This window comes from Vulpes lagopus, chromosome 15 (assembly GCF_018345385.1).
Source record: "Vulpes lagopus strain Blue_001 chromosome 15, ASM1834538v1, whole genome shotgun sequence".
Taxonomy (NCBI): domain Eukaryota; kingdom Metazoa; phylum Chordata; class Mammalia; order Carnivora; family Canidae; genus Vulpes; species Vulpes lagopus.
This window is the reverse complement of record NC_054838.1, coordinates 14610079-14631583: the sequence shown is the minus strand read 5'-3', so window position 1 is coordinate 14631583 and position 21505 is coordinate 14610079. Positions and strand designations below refer to the sequence as shown.

General features: G+C 51.4%; 1 protein-coding gene across 18 annotated transcripts in view; it reads left to right on the top strand.

Moving 5' to 3' along the window:
- Positions 1–21505, top strand: part of LOC121476354 (F-actin-monooxygenase MICAL2) — a 225678-nt gene that overhangs the window by 84113 nt on the left and 120060 nt on the right. For all 18 annotated transcript variants that reach the window (XM_041730300.1, XM_041730298.1, XM_041730308.1 and 15 more), the window contains exons 3-14: positions 483–690; positions 3270–3386; positions 4709–4810; positions 7599–7754; positions 11263–11363; positions 14838–15095; positions 16198–16313; positions 17164–17290; positions 17588–17678; positions 18699–18846; positions 19944–20143; positions 20522–20628. In XM_041730300.1, coding sequence (XP_041586234.1) covers positions 483–690; positions 3270–3386; positions 4709–4810; positions 7599–7754; positions 11263–11363; positions 14838–15095; positions 16198–16313; positions 17164–17290; positions 17588–17678; positions 18699–18846; positions 19944–20143; positions 20522–20628 — 1731 coding nt within the window. The remainder of the gene's footprint in view (positions 1–482; positions 691–3269; positions 3387–4708; positions 4811–7598; positions 7755–11262; positions 11364–14837; positions 15096–16197; positions 16314–17163; positions 17291–17587; positions 17679–18698; positions 18847–19943; positions 20144–20521; positions 20629–21505) is intronic.

Below are 21505 nucleotides of genomic sequence, written 5' to 3'. Positions count from 1 at the left end.
GCTTTAGGCATGAAGTCCAATTTATCTCTTTCTTCTTTTGTTGCTGTGCTTTTGTTATCACATCTAAGAAACCATTGCCTAATCCAAGGTCACAGTGATGCACCATAAGCTTTTTAAAAGCCGTCTTATTTTTGATAATTCTATGAAGGAAAAGTAATAGACTCATTCACAGATGAGGAAGCTAAGATGTCAAATGCCAGAGCTGGGGTTTAAGCCCAGGTTAATCTGACTCAGAACCTCAAGTGTATCTTTCTGTGCCTCCCCCCAAATCCCTTTAAAACTCTGTGTCTTTCCCAGGGTTTGGCGCAGTGCCTAGTTTGGCTCACAGGTAAGGTGCCTTGAGTGGATGAATGGCAGGTCCTAACAGGTACTTGGTTTGTACTTGCTGGTTGATTTGAGCGAACCAGTTAGCTATTGACTAGGGGTTTGTGTCACAGTGCTAGAGGCCACCGAACATCTCTCTCCTCTCTTACTTCTTGCAGTGTCTCATCATTGGAGGAGGACCATGTGGTTTGCGCACTGCCATTGAACTTGCCTACCTAGGGGCCAAAGTGGTTGTGGTGGAGAAGAGAGACACCTTCTCCAGGAACAATGTGCTACACCTCTGGCCTTTCACCATCCATGACCTACGGGGCCTGGGGGCCAAGAAGTTCTATGGGAAGTTCTGCGCTGGCTCCATTGACCACATCAGTGAGTAGAACCAGTGGTGGCACCCTGTTCAGGGATGGGGCTGACTCTGGGTGGGGCACATCTCTACACATTGAGGAGCCTCTGGGATGTTCCAGCTTACAAGTCGCTGGGGGATCCATTCATTCAACTGGGAGACATTTCCCAAAGGGCCTGCTTTGTGCCTTATGCCAGCTCTGTGCTACGTGTGCCCCACTGAGCTGTAACTACCACGAGGTGGGGGCCTGTGGCATGTCTTGTTCACTAGAGGGTCTCCAGGGCATAAAAGAGTGCTTGACACACAGACCCAGCTTTGGTCTCCATTCACGTGATGAATGCCTGCCTCCCAGGACTGCTGAGAGGATCAAGTGAGGTCAAGTTTGTGATGTGCTCATCACCATGCCTGGCCGGTAGTAGGTACTCGGAAAATGCTTTGTGTCCATTTGGTGTACAGTGAGCCAGATGCAGCCAGGGTCCCCAGCTTTAGATTTCAGAGCTGCAGTCTCAACCCGTGGGTGGGAGGAGAGCCCTGTGAGCCACGTTCTCATGAGGACTGGAACCGATGGGAAAGGGCGTGGGACTCAGAGGAATGACTGGAGACGGTGGTCAGCCACAAAGGGTGTAATTTAGTCACAGCTACAGGGGAACCGATCAGCAATGGCCCCAGACTTTATTCCCACTCTGGGATGAGAAAATCCTAGGAGTGCATTGGAAAGAAATTTGGGTTTGCCCAGAAGGCTGCAGTGTCAGCTTTCGGGATATTCTCTACCACCCACAGAAGAATGCATGTTACCAATTCAGAACTACAGCATCGAGCACCACTTTCTCAACAAGCCCTCCTGAGAGGCAGAGCAGGGCACCAGGGGTGCCTTGTGAGGGCCCGCAGTCTGTCAGGCTGCCTTCCCTGCTGGCCCAGAGCCCCTCTCTGCTCCACTGGTGGGGCTCCTATTTAACTCCTAGTTCTTGGGAAAACCCCACTGCACAGAAATACTGGCAGGACTCTGGATCTGGGATCCCAATATTCAGGGTGCTCGTTGACCAGAGCGATTCCATTGCCTGTGAGAAAGGAGGCAGGGCAAATTTTTTCAACATCTACCATGTGCTGGAGCAAGATAGATTAGGAACCTTGGAATGATGAGGAGTGGCCAGGCCTCTGCCTCGGCCTGTTTCCGGGCAGGAGGGGGGCTGGCTTCCTTTCAGACCCATCCTGGTCCCCAGCCCCAGCTGTGCCCCAGCCCCCAGCACTGCTCAGCAGTTCCCGACTGTCCTGTGCCAGCATCCTCCTCCAGTTCCCAGGCGGCTGCTCCAAACCTCCACCACAGCCTCCTCCTCCCGAGCAGATGGCCTGCCTCCTGCGATCTGGGGAGGAGAAGCCACTGGCTGGCACTCCTGGCCCCTCTCCTTCCTCCTGCACTCGCCTCCATCCAGGACCTGTTTCTTCCCCTCGCCCTGTGTCCCAGGCAGAGGTGGCTGCTCAGCCCCTCTGCTCCCTCCTGCTCTCCTGCCCCTTACCTCACTACCCCTCCACCCTCTGCTATTGCCTTTATCTTTTTCTATTACAAAGCATTTATTCTAGAAACAGGGGACGTAGGCTTTGTCTATGTGTCCCATTCCATTGGATCTGATTTCTTCCCCCACTGCCCTGTGAGGGTGATGGTCACTGAGATTCCCACCCCCAGAAGCCTCCTAACCTTGCAGTCATCTCCATCTGTGGGATTTAGTACTCTCTAGGCTTCCAGGACAGCAGCTCAGGCCCTGTCCTTCCACTTCCCTCTGCCACCTCCTTGGCCTGCCCTAGCCTGTCCACCTGCGTTTCCTCCCCTGGAGTGAGTTCTGTGTCTCTGTGCCGACCATGGCACCTAGCCCATTGTAGATGCTCAAATGTTAAGTGAACAAAGCTCACAAAATACAGAGGGATTCCCAGAAAGTTTCTTGCTCTGCAAAAAGAATATTTGGAGGCATACCCATGTGCTAAATGTGTGGGGACAAGGTAGAGGAACGAGGTGGTACCACTTGTTGGGGGGAGTTTAGGAAAGTGGGTAGGAGGTGAATTACCATGAGTCCAGCTCTCTGGAGAGGATTCCCCACCTGCCCCTGCTCCTGGATGGCTAAGAGCTTAGGCCCAGTTCTCTACCAAATGAGCCATTTTGTCACTGATTTGACTGGTGGCCATGAGTGTCTAGGTCTACTCTTCTTTCTGTCTTTACTGCATCAGACCTGTAGCCCATCTCAGGGAGGAGGCAGGGAAGGGAGAGCCTCCATAATTATAGCATTTTCTAAATGCTAGAGCACAGTCTTGGAATCAGACAGATCTTGGTCCTCATTCTAGTTTTGCTGCTGTATGACCTTCAGCAAGTCACTTCACCTTACAGAGCCTCAACATCTCATCTATAAAATGGGAATAATTATCCCAACAGGTCACAATAAGGGTTAAGTGAGAAAACCCTGAGTGGTTGCCACATAATTAGTTCTTATAGTAATCACGGTTGGTACAGTGCTGTGCTCAGAGATTCCTGAGCTGCGACTATATAGTACCCTGTATGCAGAAGGTGCTCAAGCATTGCTCCTGACACTTTTTCTCTTCCCCCTTTCCTTTCCAACAGGCATTCGTCAGTTGCAGCTGATCCTATTCAAAGTGGCCCTGATGCTGGGAGTTGAAATCCATGTGAATGTGGAGTTTGTAAAGGTTCTAGAACCACCTGAAGATCAAGAAAATCAAAGTACAGTATAATTTTTCCTTTTCTGTCTAGAAGTCAGATATTGCGAAATGGAAATCGCATTTGTAGCTCCTAGAGGATGTTCCTGTAAGAGTTATTCTTGTTGGGAGCTGTTTGGCATGAATCCATCACAGGATGATTTTGCCTTTTCTGACCAAGGCTGTCACTGTAGGCTTGTGCTGCTTTTCCCGGAGGATTAAGTCAGGAAACCTATAATTTGGTTACCCTGTCACTGAGAGGTGGCACTTTGACAAATGAAGTGATGGGTAATTAGAATAGAAGAGCTAGATTTGTTTGTTTGATGAAGTTCATTCCTATGCTCTTCAGGCTGTGTGGGAACACACTCAGAGATATGGATATGCTTATACCCACATGATATTTTAAAACCCAATTTTTTTTAAAAAAGTGAAGCTTCTAGAACAAATATGAGATAAGTACTCATGATGTTATTTGGTACATAATATTTTTAAGCCTTACTGAAGTATAATTTACAAACCACAGCATTCACCCCATTGTGGATATGTTATTTATTTATTTATTTATTTATTTATTTATTTATTTATTTATGTCTTATTATTTAGTAATTTTTTTCCCTTTTGGTATGTTTACATAAATGCCGATCTCACACGCACCATGGGCAGAGAGTTTGTTCATGATGCCTCTACATCCTATTTATTATCAAAAGCTGCTGCTGCCTGGGCAGGGCTTGTAGTTAGGGCAGGTTAGTGTTGGAGACCTCAGAGCTTCACGTGCTCATTACAACTCTGGCCTCTCCTGTCCTCGGCCCAGAATACTTCAGAATTTAGTAGGAGAGGTGTTAGGTGGCTCTTGTAGCAGGACAGCATCTGTTAATGAACTTCCAGAGATTTGTGTGCCCGTAACCTTTTTTCAAACCCAATTACGGGTGACCAGCAAGGTCTTACCTGGAGATGTTCTCATCGAAGGCCGTGGGCTGCCCCACAGAAGGTTTTGAGCGTAATGAAGTGGGAATTCAAACTGGCTTTGATAGAATACACCGAGACCAACGGGGTTCAAGTGAGACTGGCTCCAGAGTCATTGAGGATAGACTCTCAGCCTTTAGAGAAAGCAGTTAAGTCAGGCATGGGGCTGGGGCTGGGGCTGCTGGTTTACCTTGTCCTAGACTGAACTGGTATTAAAGCCAGAAGGATTCTAGATGAGAATGTGGTCTAGGATAACTCTGGATCTTTCCTCTGGCAGCTTTGTCTGGGGGGCCTCCACCTAGTGGTATTGCCCCCTTTCCTGGCCGCCCCTGAAGGGCCTCCCACCTTTCTCTGCCAACTCAAATCATTTTTCTGCTCTGGTAGAAATCGGCTGGCGGGCAGACTTTCTCCCTGCGGACCACCCGCTGTCGGACTTTGAGTTTGATGTCATCATTGGTGCTGACGGCCGCAGGAACACCCTGGAAGGTGAAGACTCTTCTTCTTGGAGCTGAGGAATTGGTGGGGCGTTGGGAGCGGTGGGTACAGAGTGGGAACAAGATGGCAGGTGCCAAAGCCAGATGTGGGCCTTGAGAGAAGGGCAGACTGTCCTGCCATGCCTGAGGCTGAGCATTTAGAGGGCAGGCATTTAATGGTCTCTGAACGTCAGGTTTCCCACCTGTAAAATGTAGATAATAGGATCTTCTCAGAGCATCGTCATGAGGACTAGGAAAGGACTCATATGTAAAACTGCTTTATAGAGTGTCATGGAAATTAAAAGTCAACATATGTTTATTGAGCACCTGTCAACGTGCAATGCATGGTACTAAGCGTTTCATGTCTACTTCATCTAAGACAACCATTCTTATATCCTCAGCGGTATTCTTTTTTACTGTCATGTGTCATACTTCAGAAGGAGGAGCCCATCTCTTTTTGTAACTTTTAAGCACACTCACCGCTGGGCATTAGGCTAAGTTTTTCCCAGACTGTCAAGGTGCAAAACTGTGCTTCTCTGAGTTCTGAAGCTGGAAGTAGAACGTGTCTTCTTAGAATAAGATCTGGTCAGGTTGGGAGAGGAATGCCTCTGCCAGAAGCGCCTTCAGTCACCTAACCCCTCCCGCAAACATTTTTTTTTTAAAGATTTTATTTATTCATTCATAGAGACACACACACAGAGAGAGAGAGAGAGAGGGAGGCAGAGACACAGGTAGAAGGAGAAGCAGGCTCCATGCAGGGAGCCTGATGTGGGACTCGATCCTGGGCCCCCAGGATCAGGCCCTGGGCTGAAGGCGGCACTAAACCACTGAGCCACCCGGGCTGCCCCTCCCACAAAGATTAATTGATGCAGAGGTTGTACTAATTTGTAGTCTGTATTAATGCCAGACTACAGACTGTGGACAAAGTGGTGGTTCCACATGGCATCTCTTAGATTGACAACTAGACCTCCTCTTCAAGCTTGCCCTGCTCGAGGGCTGCAGGCTGTGGCTGTCTGCCTGGGAGGGTACCTCCTCTGAGGACAGAACACACTCCCTGAAAGAAGGCTGATGTTGGAGGACTCCGGAGGTGTGGGCTGCCTAGTTGGGCTCTACCCACCTGCTGTGCCACCGGGGCCCTTTTCTCACGTTTGTACCTCTCTCTTCTCCTCCATCCCTGTATTTGCCTGACCCCTACGATCAATAACCAATATCTGACAAAGACCTTTTTAAGCTGCTAACCTGGATGTTGTGCTGTTTGAATTTATGAGGCCATTTTGGTGGTTTGGTAAAACCGAAAGTCTGAATATTTGCCAATCCAAAAGCCGTACCCTGCCTGAGTATTGGCATTTTTTTTTTAATTTTTTTATTTATTTATGATAGTCATACAGAGAGAAAGAGAGAGAGGCAGAGACACAGGCAGAGGGAGAAGCAGGCTCCATGCGCCGGGAGCCCGACGTGGGATTCGATCCCGGGTCTCCAGGATCGCGCCCTGGGCCAAAGGCAGGCGCCAAACCTCTGCGCCACCCAGGGATCCCCCTGAGTATTGGCATTTAGGCATTTTGTGGACAAGAAAAGAAGGGTGAGAAGAAGGAGAGCTATTTAGGCAGCTTAGCACCAAATAAATAGACTAGAGCAGGGTTTTTCTATATTGGCACTGTTGACATTTGGGGACAGATCATTCTCTGTCCTGTGCACAATAGGATGTTTAGTGGCATCCCTGGCCTCTCCCCACTAGACCCCAAGAGCATCACCCTCCCAGTTGTAGCAACCAGAAATGTCTCCATGCATTGCCAAGATGCCCTCTGGGGGCCAAGGTCACTCCCAATTAAGAAATACTTGACTAGACAATAATGGCCATTTCTGACCATTTTGATAAAAGTCTAATGAAGAATGACTTAAGGAGGAGATATTGAGAAAAAAAAAACAAAAAACAAGGTTTCCAGTCACAGGGATTTTTGGCAGAAAAGTTTGGGGATCAGCATGAGGTCTGAGTATGTGGTGAGCAAATGTGGGGCGAGTTCCCGGAGGAGGCTGGAGACAAAGGCATGGCCAGCGAGCCCGCCCTTGTGATGAGTGCCTTGAGTTAAGCAAAGTAGACAACAGTGTCTGGGGCAGAGGAAGAGTCAGGACTGTGGGATAGCCAGATGCTACAAAGAAAGGGGATTGGCGGAAGATGCTCCATTTAAGTGTGACCGCCATTAAAAAGCATTAACGGAAACCATCGACAACTGGAAGAACCCCATGGAATCATTGTATTACATCAATTGCAAGTTAGAATTTTGTTTGCTCATTATGTATTTATTGAGTGTCGACTAAGTGCCAGTCACTGGAGACTAGAAATAGAAAATTTGTTAAAATCCCCATCCCACAGGAATTCAGTCTCATGGTCCTACTTTTCAGAGAGAGGAATACATGAAAAATACTAACAACATAGTTTTAATCCTAGAAGTTCAAAGTGCGTGTGTCATGAGGGTGCCTAGCAACCGTGCCTAACAAGTCTTTAACAGGATGAGCCTGCTGGGAAGATCACTTTGGCCTTTTGTTTGTAGAAGCCTAAGCCGAATAATTGGTCCTATAGATTTTAGGAACGGAAAAAAGTCCCGCTGACTGAGGCCTCTGGTGACCTGTTTCTTCCCCAGGGACAAACCTTGGCATTTCCACCTGTCCCTCTTCTCCAGAGGCGTAGGATTCTGAGTTCACAGGCCTGTGAGGCATCTGAGAATAGCTTCCTCGGTAATCTTTCTCAGTTTTCACACCAAAGGCAGAAGAAAGACTCCCTTTTTTCCTTTTTCCTCATGCAGGGTTCAGAAGGAAAGAATTCCGTGGGAAGTTGGCTATTGCCATCACCGCCAACTTCATAAACAGAAACAGCACAGCTGAGGCCAAGGTGGAAGAGATTAGTGGTGTGGCTTTCATCTTCAACCAGAAATTTTTTCAGGACCTTAAAGAAGAAACAGGTGGGACCTTCACTTTTCTCCAAAGCAGGCCATCGTCCAGGCTGGGCTTTCTCAGCTCTTGGGGTTGGGAGACTCACTCTGATAAAGTGAAAGTGAGGACTTCTTAGGATAGAACTTGGCAGGATTCTTTCAAGGACAAGAGAGATTCTCTGGGGAAAGTTCTGGATGTTGTGCCTGAAAATGGATAAAGATTTATTTACTCAATCAGCATTTATTCAGTGGCCCTTGTGTGCCAATATTGAGTATCATGGGATACAGAGTTGAGGTTGACATGATCCCCTCTCCAAGTAGCTCCTTGTCCAGTGATGGACCCCCAGATAAACCATCCTAATGCAGGGAGGTCAGTCTATGTCTGAGCTTCAGGGAGCCCTCTGAGGAGGGAGCCAGTAACCTGTACTTGGTCCCTGAAGAAGTGTAGGTTCTTCTGTGCAGTGTGCCAGCTGCCCTTTCCCATCAGGGATACCCAAGGAACCTGTACTCAGCCCACAGCCTCAGTTGTCCCACAGCCATGGGCCTTGAGGAAAGAAGATACTCATTCATTTACCCAACAAATATTTACCGACTGCCTACTATGTGCCAGATGCTGCTCAAAGGCCTGAGAAAGAGCAGTGGGCCAAACAAGACCCCTCTCTTGGAGCTTATATTCTATGGGGGAAGACTGTCAACAAACAAGTCTCACATCAGGCAGTCAGAAAGATGGTAGTGAGAAGTAAAGCACAGCAAGGAGAAAGCGAGAAGAAATCTTGCTCCCAATTAAGTAAATTCCAGATTCTTCTTTTAACCTGATTTTTAAATCTATATTTCTCCTTAAAAGGAGAAATTTTAAAAAATAAGAATTTTTAAATATTTTATTTTTAGAGAGAGCACAGGTGTGTGAGTGAGGGGAGGAGCAGGGCGCGGGAGGGCGGGGTGGGGGGGCGAAGTGGGAGGGAAAGAATCTCAAGTGGACTCCACCCTGAGCATGGAGCCTGATGCAGGGCTCGATCCTGGGACCCTGAGGTCATGACCTGACCTGAAACCAGGAGTTAGACGCTCAACCGACTGAGTCAGCCAGGTGCCTCTAAAACGTTTATACTAGAAATAAATCATCCACACCTAGCATCACCTAGCACAGAAATAGTCCTCATGCCCATATCCTGCTTTCCAGCGACTGTCCACCTGTACCATCACCATCCCTTTTTAAGTGGCTCCAGTTCTTAGCAGAGCGTCCATACTCTTTGTGATTCAGGTTTTCTCATTCGGCATCACATTGTAAATATTGCCCACATGGAAGCCGAGTCCTTCGGATGGTCAGTTTTGCAGGCTGCAGAATAGCTCATGAAGTGGGTGTATGTCACTGAACATACACCAATTGGCTGCCAAACCGTGGCTGGCCACATGGGTTCGGATTGCCTTCAAGCTGAGAATGGCTTTAATATTTTGGAATGGCTGAAGAGAAGAGAGTATTTTAAGACAAATTGAAAGTTATATGAAATTCAAGTTTCAGCGTCCATAAAGGAAAGCTTATTGGCACACAGTCATGCCCGTTCCTGTGGCTGCTCCCCCGTGAGCTGATGGGGCCCAGATGGCTCGCAAAGCCCGACATATTTACTGTCTGGCCTCTGATTTAGACCTTTCAGTTATTCACCGCTACAGAGAAAACTGCTCCTGTTGGAGTATTTCTAGCTGGTTTTCTAGGAACGGGACTCCTTACTGAGCCAGACGGTGCCCCTCCCTGGCCACTATGATGTGTGCCCATCGTGTGACCCTCTGAGCTTCACCACGGTGGCGTGAACTTATGAGAGTATTTTCTTTCAGTGTATAATGTTCTGAATGATTTAAGAATTAGCCCCACCCTCCCTTCCTCTCAAAAACTAAGAAAACAAATACTTTGATAAACCACCAAATATGAATTATGACAGGACATTGAGTGTATTTTTCCAAACGTTTCAATGAGTTTCCTTTAAATTTTGCTGGGATGGTCACCTTTGGCTATTGTTTCATAGTGCCCCTTACACGGCGACAATGATGAATTTCCTCCCATTCTCTGGGGGGCCCTCTACATTGATGGCTTTTTCCGATATAGCAGTGATAAAGGGGTTCCCAGAGTTACCCAGCACACCTCTGTTGACTGCTAATAGGTTGTTATGTCTCTGTTTCTTTCTCTCCTTTTCTGAGAAAGCTAAGCCAGCGGTTCGCAAACTGGCACACGCATCAGAATCACCTGTAAGGCTTGTCAAAGTGCAGAGCGCTGGGCCTACCCTCTGAGTGTCTGATTTAGGAAGTCCAGAGTGGGGCCCTGATCACATGCAATTCTAGGTTCTCAGGTGATGCTGATGCCTCAGGCCAGGAGGGCCCCTTTGAAAACCACCGAGCTAAGCTCTCACAGCGTTTTTTTTTTTAAAGGCAGAAACCTAGTCTATAAAGTGTTTTTGCAATTGCTGGAAAGTGCAAAGTCATACAACCCAGCCCTCTAAACTGAGCTGCTCCTGCAAGGGCATCTGGGTTTCTCCACACACAGGGGACTAGTGGAAACACTACTTAGCACAGTCTTGGGGGAATTCACACAACTCTTTGGATCTCTGGCCGCATGGGGAGCATGGTGGATGGGACTTAGGCAGACTGGGGTTCAAATCCTGGCTCTGTTGTTCCTTTGCTGCCATGCCACAGACAGCTCTTGGCCCTTTTGCAACACTTAGCTCTAATTTGAAAATACTGGTCCATGGCACCTATGCACTTGAGGGTTTGTTTTCTTTTTAAAGATTTTATTTATCCATTCATGAGAGACACACAGAGAGAAAGAGAGAGAGAGGCAGAGACACAGGCAGAGGGAGAAGCAGGCTCCATGCAGGGAGCCTGACATGGGACTCGATCCCAGGTCTCCAGGATCATGCCCTGGGCCAAAGGCAGGCGCTAAACCACTGAGCCACTGGGGCTGCCCATTTTTTTTAAGTGCTTTAATCATATTGCAGCATACAAATATATCAAATCAAAATGTTGTACACCTTAAACTGACACCATGTTACATGTCAATTATATCTCAATTAAAAAAAAAAAACCACGTAGTATCTTCAGGGCGCCTGAGTGGCTCGGTCCCTTAAGCAGCTGACTCTTGATTTCGGCTCAGAAAAGACTCGTTTTCAGGAGTAAATGAGAAAATGTATACAGAGCCACGGGCCCAGATCTCAGGGTCCTGGGCTCCGTGCCCAGCAAGGAGTCTGCTTGAGGATATTCTCTCTCCCTCTCCCTCTGCCCCTCCCCCTGCTCATACTCATGTGCTCTCTTGCTCTCTTCAAATAAATAAATCTTTAAAACACACACTTACACACACACACACAGATAATGTCTTAGTGGGACTATAAAATCCAGCTGAGTGAATTTGGGTAAATCCTTGCCCTTAGTGTTGTGTTTTCCAGCCTTGTATGTCTTAAAAGCTTCCCTCACATGAGCAACGTGGCAATGGCGAGCTCCTGGCACACAGAAGGTACCAAGGGAGGAAAACTGAGTCCATGCCCGCTTCTCTTTGCAGGGATTGACCTCGAGAACATTGTTTACTACAAGGACTGCACCCACTATTTTGTCATGACCGCCAAGAAGCAGAGCCTGCTTGACAAAGGTGTCATCATCAACGTAGGTATCTCTTGGCCACGATGTCCTAACTGACTTTCCCCTGGTGACCTAGCAAGTGCAGGAGCAGATGCTGTCTGTCTGGCCAGAAACTGAGCAAGGGCGGGGTGAGGGGGCAGGTACGAACCACCTCCCACAGCTCTCCTTCTGTCCGTGCTGCTGTGAGTATGGAATGGGGCGGCCCACACCTGTACACGCAGACGTGTCTCTGCAGAGAGCTGTGGGGTGGGGGCGGAGAGCCTCACCCGGGTGTTAGCATAACCCTTTGACCCCAAGACATGGGTGGAGCTTTTCCTTCCCCGCACCTCATTCAACCCTGCCCCCGTTTCGGGGAGGTCTGTCATTTGGAGGCTGATGGGGGGCTCCTTGTCCTGGTGGGACAGGGACACAGCATTCACTTGTGCTCATGAGTCCCTCTGTGGCCCTCTGGTCGTGGTGTGCCCGGGAGCTCTCTGCTCTCACGGTCAAAGGCTCCACAGGAATCTTGGCTCTGCCATGGATTAACTTAGGACCATGTCTATGAGGCTCAACTCATCCCAGCTTCAGTCTGCTTCTGTGCAGACTGGGAATAATGGTTTCTGTCTGAAAGACTCGTTTGCAGGAGTAAATGAGAAAATGTATACAGAGCCACGGGCCCAGAGCTGGCGCCTTTAGGGGGGTTTATAGATGCCCCCTATGACTTCTGGTTGGGACACCTGCTTTTTTGTGCCGCCGGCTTCCTGGCCTCCGTTTCCTGCCTTCGCGTCTTCATGCTTAAACAGCGTACAAGGCTGGAAGGAAGCAGCACATGGAGCAGAGGGCCCTGGGCTGGAAGCTTCTTTGGTCAGAAGCTTCTGAACCCTTCCAGAGCCTCTGTTCCTGTCCTGGCCACGGCCTGGTGCTTCAAGATAAGGATCATGCCATCCGAGGTCAGCCCGCTCTCCGGAGGTCAGCCTATCGCCCAGGCGGCGTGGTGACCGTTCATTGTTGCTTGTCAGACGGGAATGTGCCTGTCCTCTCGCCACATCGTGCTGGCAGCCGGCCGGGTGGCATTAGTAACCCAGCCCTCCCCTGGGCCTCCTCCGTGCAGCTCAGGTCCTTGCTGAGAGCCTGAGCTGCAGGCAGGAGGCTGTGAATGGTGGGATGGGGGGTTGGAGGAAGCGGGCTGAGCACAGCCAGCAGATGTGTGAGCGGTGGGTCTCAACATCTGGTCCTCCATGGCTGACCAGTCCGGGGGACACGGGGTGGTGTCCCCTTCTTTCCTCTGCTCCAGGCATCCCTCCCAGAGTTCCCCCTCCATCAGGAGGCAGTGAAGGACGATCTGGGGTCCAGGGTTGCAGGCACAGTGGACACCTTTGCAAAGAGGGGGACCCCTGGGGAGTCAGGCCCAGTTGAACATGGGTTTCCTATTTCCCTGGCTGAGTGCTCCAGCCTCTAGGACACCAGGGTTCCCTCCGGGCATCCCAGGGCACTTGTCCAGGCCACGACACGTTTCTCATGGTGACTCAACTCTTTAGCAGTTGTCAAAGCCCCTCCACGCTCCCAGGCCCCCGTCACGGCGCAGGTGGGCAAGCGTGACTCACTTGGAAGCCATTGTGACTGCGGGAGATCTGGGAGCGGATCCCGGGCCTGTGGGTGTCCTCACCGAGGCTTTTCTTACCCTCACAGACTCCAGGGACATCTCCCGAGCTGGTGCCGAGGGGCCTCTAGGCATCAGATGGGAATTCTCATCTAGAAATGATAGGCCACAGGCTGGACGTCAGAGAGGTGGACGCCCATTTGGTTCGGGAGCTCTGGCCTTGGGTCTCCGCGTGTCCTGCCAAGCCCTGTAGCATGTGCATAGCTGGGAGCTGGGCCATCTACCCCAAGCCACTCAAATTAACATTCCTCTCATGCTCCCAGGGGAATGGCAAGTCCTCTCTCATTTCCCCTCCCTGCCTGGGTCAGCATCTTCCTAGAGGCACACGGAGGAGCCGAGGGAATGTGCTTTGAAGAGGGGTATTTTCAGGACCTCTCCGTTCACCGTCCCGGTCTCCTCTCCACACTGCTAAGCAAGGGAACTTGGTTGTGTGACAGTAGGAAGAGGTATGAGAGAAGAAAAGTGAGGGACAGCCTGACAGAGGGCTTCTGGGTCAATGCCGGGTGCAACGGGGGTGACGTAGTTTGGTGTGAACGTATTAGAATTTCTGGAACAAGGTATTTGAAATCATGGCTATTAGGAAAATTGCCACAGTAGGTGACTGTGTTTGTGGGTGTGGCTGTGCCTTCTAGGACCTTGGTACATGCTCCTGTCGGTGCCTTGGGTGGGTCCAGGAATGTGTTTCACCATACGCTGTGTTGGTGCCATCATGAATTACACAGGACAGAAATTCCCATGCATTGAACATTTCCCACGTGTCAGGCGCCAGATTGGAGATTTTCTGTCTCCGATTTCCTTCGGTCCCCACTGTGTGAAGTGGATTTTGTTATTCCCATTTCACAAATGAGAAAATGGAAACTCCAAAGAGTTTGATAATTTGCCCAGATTTACTCCGTAAACAGCAAAGGTGGATCTGACCTAATGCTCCAGATAACCCCAAGGCCTGTGTGGGCCCTTACACACTGGTTCCCACCCACTCCCCGGCCCCCCGCCCCTTGGGATCTGCACTTTCTGTGTCACCTTTTGGGGAAGAGAGCTGTCTAGTTTCTTAGCCACATGACAAGCAGATTAGACTCTGGGAGGCGTCCTACAGGTCACTGCCAGCGTCCCTCCGGGACGGATGACCTGCCCCTGGGAGCCAGGGCTCTCCTCCTCCCAGCAGGGAGCGGGAAGCCTTACAGTTAGCACCCCAAGAGCAAAGCAGAGCCGTGCGCGGCCCGAGCCCGCCGAGGAAAGAAAGAACTGGTTCTGGAGAGGAGGTTTGAGAGCTCTGGCAAGCACCCACTTCTCTTCTGGTCGCCTTTGACCACTAAACACAGCATGTCGGGATCTTTCTCGTTTAGCTTAGTCCGCTATAAAATCGCTATTACTTGCTCGCTCCTTTGTCCTTCAATTTTCCTGGAAGTTATCACAAGAACCAGCCGTATGAAATACACTCCCGCGTTTACCGCAAGGCCCTTATTGAGTAAACTGGCCGTTACAACACCAGGTTCTCTGTCAAAATTCCTATGTGAGATCGTTCTTTTAGAATTTAGTGCCAGGAAAAAAAAAAAATCTCCTCCCCCAGGAATTTCTATGCTTCCTTCTTTCTGATAAGGAAAGCCCTGCCATGTATCACATTTCCCTTTTGCCTTGGATGCCAGGAAGCTCAAAGCCAAGTGTGATGTGTAACCGCAGCTCTGTTAACCCTTACAGACGGCCGACTTGGCTCCTCTTGATCTCTTTGGACCTGATACTCTGTTTGGATCGGCTTTGTTGTACAGACCCCTTCCGAGTCCTTTTGCGAAGACCCTTTTGGGTATGAACGCTTGCCCTTCCCAGAGGCAGATTGCTGCACTGGGCTCTTGCTCTCCCCGCAGGACTACATCGACACAGAGATGCTGCTGTGTGCAGAGAATGTGAACCAGGACAACCTGCTTTCCTACGCCCGCGAGGCTGCAGATTTTGCCACCAATTACCAGCTGCCATCGTTGGACTTTGCTATGAACCATTACGGGCAGCCCGATGTGGCCATGTTCGACTTCACCTCCATGTACGCCTCAGAGAACGCGGCCCTGGTGCGCGAGCGCCAGTCACACCAGCTACTCGTGGCCCTGGTGGGCGACAGCTTGCTTGAGGTAGCGCCTGCATTTGGGCCCCTCAGCCCCACCCCTACATCCCATTCCTGGTAGGAGACGGATCCCTGCACTTATGGTGTGGCCAGAAGCATCTGCTGTCACGCAGCCAGGGGAAGGACAGGCTCCCTGCTGGTGGCCCAGACTCAGCCAAGCCCATCCCGGCCTCTGGCTTGCACCTGGCCCGCCCAGGGGAGCTCGTTCTGCTCTCCTCTCCCGCCTCCGGGCTCTTCGGGCTGACCTCTTTGCCAAAGTACAAAACTAGCCGGCCCTGCCCTGGACCTCACGGGCTGTCCTCTTCAGAACACGGACGCCCTCAGCTGGGCCACAACTCCTTCCTCACTTGGGGAGGCCTTGCAGCCTGGAGATCGTAGAGGATGCAAAAAGGCGTGTGGGCCCCAAAACCCAGTTTCCATCCATGGCCTCCCTGCTCAAAATGCTTCCCAGGGAATCAGCTCATGCAAGGATCCTCAGATTGAGTGTTTGCAGAAGGGTTACATTTTTATCTTTAAAGTAAGCACTAAGCAAAAAATGTTTATCCCAAATAAGAGTCAAATTCCAAACCAGGCTCTGGGTGCCCATGGGACACTTCCGTTAGAGCTTAGCTCGCCACGGTGTGTGGGCTGTGATCTGCCCCCGCTCTGTCCCCGTCTCCCTTCGCAGCATTCTGTCTCGTGACGTTCCCACTCCTCCGTTCCTCCGCCAGGCCTCTGCCCACGCTGTTCTTGAGCAGATTAAGATTAGACTCATACCCATTCTTTAAAATCAGCACAAATGCAACTCTTTTGGTCCCCATTTCCCTGTTCCCCCGATTTCCATCTCCCTCTCCAGGGTGGACATTTGCCTTGCCTCCTGTGAGCCTCAGGGCAGTTGCTCTGTCCCTATGCCGTAGCACCCTCTACGTGGGACTTTGTGCCATAGCTAAACGCGTTTGTGGTGCATCCTAGGGAGCTGCCCTATCACCCCACACTCCCTCCAGTGCCTTGCACAGGCTTAGCAGACACTGAGTGCTGGATAGAATGGGATAGCAGGAGGTGTGTGTGTGTGTTGGGGGGATGGGGGGATCTTTAGCACCAACCAGAGTTTTGCATGTTTTCTTCTCCAGCCCTTTTGGCCTATGGGCACAGGCTGTGCCCGAGGCTTCCTGGCAGCCTTTGACACAGCATGGATGGTGAAAAGCTGGGACCAGGGCACCCCTCCCCTAGAGCTGCTTGCTGAAAGGTGAGTATTGACAGCAGGGCTTCCAGCTGGGGACATGGCTGGTTCCAGAGCTCAGACAGGAAAGGGAGCAGGGCTGACCATCAGGTGGCTCCTGGATGAACTTGGAGCCTTTGTCCTCTTTTGTTTCCTTCCCAGGTGTGGCCTGAGTTGATAATCAGGATCCCCAAGGAAACACTCTCTGTTATGTTTTACCTCCTCCAGGGTCTTCTCTGGGGGCCAGGCCCTTAGGACCTGAATGCAAAAGAAAAATCTAGATCTGGAGTGGTCCTGAAGTTAGGGTTCCCAGCACTGCCTGGGCACTGTGAGCCGGAAGCGGTTGAGGGGAAGCCTCCACTGCAGCACAAAGTGTCCCTTCCTGCGGAGGCTGGGCTTCTGACCTGCCAGGCCTCTCTGGCTGTTGCTGAGATCCAGGGCTTCCTCCCGGACCCCTGCTGCTGGCCACGTGGCTGTAACAAACAGCTGGCCGACTGGGAGAAGTCACGACCGGCGGGTGGGACAGGCCTCTGCTGGTCTTGGGTGTGGAGGCCTGTGGTCACGGGGGACAGGTCACAGGAGGCAGCGTGGCTGAGTGGTGGTTATAGCAAAACCACACGTTCCTCTGCTGCCCGTTCTGGTCCCTGCCCTCTGCTCGGGGACAGGAGGCCGGCATCACTGCCTTTGGACGCCCTCCCAACCTTTTGGCTGTTCCCCATGTCGTGGGTCTCAGGAACCAAGGGGGCCAGGTATTTCAGGGAAGAGGTGTACAAACACAGCCAAAGCAAAGCCATCAAGAGCAGGGGAAGGGGTGCAAGCAATGAAGGCCTGAGGCTGCCAGAGCAATCCCTGACCCCTGGGCTCGGCCTCCTCCTAGGGAGAGTCTTTACCGGCTGTTACCTCAGACCACCCCGGAGAACATCAACAAGAACTTTGAGCAGTACACACTGGACCCAGGGACACGGTACCCAAATCTCAACTCCAACTGTGTCAGGCCCCATCAGGTACGTCCTTCCCTGGGCCCTGAGTCCCTCTTCTTCCCATTGACTCAGGAATGCACAGCTGCCAACTTCTTCTGGCAACAGCGCAACGAATGGTGGGATGCTTTCTAAATCAGCCGATAACGGATGTTCGCACTTGAGTTCCCCCACATTTGGGTGGACAGCTGCAGTCCCCTGGGGTCCCCGGCTGAAAAGCATGCCCTCCAGGGATAGGGGAAATGGGTGGTGGACGGGGAGTAGAAGCTGGACCGGCTTCGGGGAAACACTGGTGGGCAGCTGTGTGGTCGCTTTCGCTCGCAGGTGAAGCATTTGTACATCACTAAGGAGCTGCACCAGTGCCCTCTCGAGAGGCTGGGCTCGGTGAGGAGATCCATGAGCCTCTCCAGGAGGGGTAAGCTGCCGCCCCGGGTCAGGGGTCGGGGGGACGCTTTGCTGGGGGGAGGCCTGCGGGGTGGCCGTGGGGGCACGGGCCCCGCAGCCCACTGGGCTCTGCTGCTCTGACCTGTGTGACCTTGGCCAGGCAAGGTCCCTCTCCTCAATCCCTCAGTTTGAGGAAAAATCCGTAAAGCTGGGACAAGGGCAACACCAACCACAGATTGGTTGGAAAGGCGGGAATACGTGTCGAGCACTGAGGACATCCTAGGGAACTGCCATTACTTCCCTGAGCCTCGCTTTTCTTTCCCTGCTGCCGCCAGCCTGGAGCTCTCGCCTCCCCAGCTAGATAGCAGGCCCCACGTGCTGCACTCTTTCCTAGGAGGGAAGGGATGGTTCCCTGAGTAACCCCCTCCACCCCACCCCGTCGACCGGGCCTCGCTCGGGTCACCATCCTGCTGAAGGACCTCTGGTGTCTGTTGCCTGCCTAGACCCCGCACCCTCCCCGCCACTGGGCACACACAGCCTCACCAGCCTCCCGTCCCTTCCTTTCATACCACGTGCCCCTATAATGAACCAATAAACCATTGTACACAGCCTGGCAGGCCGTTCTAGATTCTTCCCATGGCACGGCCCTTTTCTGTTTTCTTGCAACGCCTCACTCAACAGTCCTCAAGGAGCAGCTGGGATGCGCCTCCTCCAGGACTCTCTCTCTGGCGAGTCCCCCTGCCCTGCAGGCCAGGGCCAGAGCTGCTCGCGTGCTCCCCTGGTACCCGCTTCTCTCCTGTCACAGTGCCACCTGCCACCGTGTCTGCCGGCCCCACCAGATGGGATGTTGGCAGGGTCCGCACGGTCTCATCTCTGTGCTTGTCTGGCCAGAGGGTGTCTTGGGGGCTCTGCTGCAGGGGAACATGCATCCTGTCCCAGCATCCTGCCCTCCTGCCATGCTCTCCACATCTGTGCTGCTCCTCCTGGTCCCCGGGGAAGCTGCAGAGCTTTCCCAGGGTGCTCCAGCACTGTCTGTCTCCCCTTGCCACAGAGTTAGACATCCGGCCCAGCAAGCTCTTAACCTGGTGCCAGCAGCAGACCGAGGGCTACCAGCATGTCAACGTCACTGACCTGACCACATCCTGGCGCAGCGGCCTGGCCCTGTGTGCCATCATCCACCGCTTCCGGCCTGAGCTGATGTGAGTTGGGGGCTCAGGCTGCACCTGCTGAGCCCTTCGGGGCTCAAGGGGACCCTGGAGACAAGGGCAACCAGGGACGTTCCGCTGAATGAAGAACCTTGGCTCAAAATAGATCTTTGAGTTTTTCTTAAGTTTGTTCTTTGCCGTTTGCATGGAGTTCTCTGTCAGCAGCTTGATTGCCTTGTGTTCCTAACACGCGGGGAGCAGAAGCAGCTCAGGCCGTGCGCTTACGCTTGTCCCCGCGTCCCCTCTGTCATCATGCTGGGAGATGGAGCGTGCACACCTCGGCAGTCTCCCCACAAGAGAGAAATTAAGGGCAAGACCTAATTCTGGGGACCAGTTCGAGGTTTTTGCCGACAGAAGAGTTAGATCTGAGATGCAGGCCACTTAGCTCTGTGGCCCTGGGCAGGTCACTTACCTTCTCTTAGTCTGTTTCTCCATCTGTAAATTGGGAACGATGGCAACATTGGTAAGAAGATGCGACACGCTTTGAGATGTGAAGGCCCAATACGTCTATTAATGTTGGATTCACATCAACCGCAGAGTCGCTGCACACCCACTAGTACATTCTCCCAGAAGGCTGAAAGGAAACCTACTGGGGGGCTAACTGTTGGTACTTTTAGGAAGTGAGGCTGCCTCGAGAAGGGGTGGGGCGCTCACTTGTTACTTTATATGTTATATGTCCCTTGATTCTTTTTTTTTTCTTTTTTTAAAATATCCATATACTTTTTATAGTTAAGAGCACAAGCACATAAGGGAATTATTTAAAAATAAAGTAGCTGATAGGTTTTCCAAAGACGTAGAAGTTATTTTCCAATTGTTTCAGCCCAGGTAGCAGTGGCATTGTCATGGCCTAACTCTGATCTGGTCCCCACCCCAAGTGAGGAGGAGCCTCCCTGGGTAGGGATGGGGTGGGGAGGGCAGCAGGGGGCTGGGGTGCTTGGGGGCAGGGGCTGGGCTCACGGCTCCCCCTGACTCCCCCAGCCTGCCGAGACCCAGCAGAGTGTCACTCGTTAGTGCTCCTTATGGGCACGTTTCTTCAGCTCCTCATACCTCTGTCTCCTGTCCCTGAACTTTACTTTGTTTTGATGCTCCAGCAACTTTGACTCTCTGAATGAAGATGACGCTGTGGAGAACAACCAGCTGGCCTTTGACGTGGCCGAGCGTGAGTTCGGCATCCCCCCGGTGACCACGGGCAAGGAGATGGCGTCAGCCCAGGAGCCCGACAAGCTCAGCATGGTCATGTATCTCTCCAAGTTCTACGAGCTCTTCCGGGGCACCCCGTTGAGGCCTGTGGGTAAGGCCCTGCTTCGGGATGGGCTCCGCTGGGCCCTTGGGCCATCTCTGCCCTGCACCCGTGTCCAGTGGCTCTCCACACTGTTCTGAGGCTGGCCCCTGCCTTCCCTCTCACTTGGAAGCCAAACCTGGGTGGACCCCACCCCCAGACCTATGTGTCTAAGCTGGTGTGTGGCAGGTGCCGTGAGAGGCTGCAGGGCTGCCCCTGGGACTCTGGGAGGTCACTGATAGAGCTGCATCAGTCCCCTTCCCAGTCCATGCTGATCTTCAGTCGAGGGTGCTGGAATTATTCAGAGGGACCTCGTAACAATGGCACCGTCTGAGTCCTGGGCTAGTGGGGACAGGATCTGAGGTCTGTCATATTTGTATTTCCTAACAGATTCTTGGGGCAAAAACTATGGAGAAAACCCTGACCTCGGCTTGGCCAAATCCTCCATTTCTCATAACTATCTCAACCTCACATTTCCAAGAAAGAGGACTCCACGAGTAAGTTCCGGCCTGGTTTTTGTTTGATTTCTCTCTGCCTGTGGACGAGGCCAGGGGAATGGGAAAATGTCGTGGTCTTGGTCTGTTAATGCTGATAAATTGTACAGCTCATGGAAGACGTGAGTCAAGCCCAGTTCAGTGACATAAGGCTGTTGGAAGCGCCACCCCCCCCCCCGCCCCCGCTGGCGCCGTATAGCCAGATTCAGTGACGTGAATGTGGTTATAGGAAGGGCATGGCACAGAGCTGAGAGGTCATGGAGCTGAGTGCTTTTTAAAGTAGGTCAGTTACACCATGGCCATGAGTGGCGGAGGTGTATGGTGATGCGTCGTTTCTATGTTCTGTTCCATTAATTTCCCTCCTTCACTCATTCAACAAATGTTTATTGGGCCCTACTGTTTGGCAACATTAGGACTGAATTCTTTTGTTTATTTTTCTAAAAAAAAAAAAATTTTTTTAAGAGAGAAGGCAAGGGAGGAGAGTCAGAGAAGGGGGAGAGAGAGAGAGAGAGAATCCCAAGCAGGCTCCATGCTGAGCTCAGAGACTGACGTGGGACTTGATCTCACCACCCTGAGATCATGACCTGAGCCAAAATCAAGAGTCAGTTGCTTAACCAACTGAGCCACCCAACCACCCACTTTTTTATTTGCTTTTGACAAGAGTTGCAAATACACAGAGATGAATAAGGTATGCCTTTGAGGAGCTCAGAGCCTAAAGAGGTTCCCAAACTTTCCTGACTTATACCACCCTTGATGTCTCCGTTGATTTTTATCACAGTGCCCCTAGATCCAAATACCTACAAGTTCTGTTCACAAAGTAGTTAAGTCCAAATAACTTGGTAGGGGCATTTTACAAGGTGTATGACAGATTTATGCCATG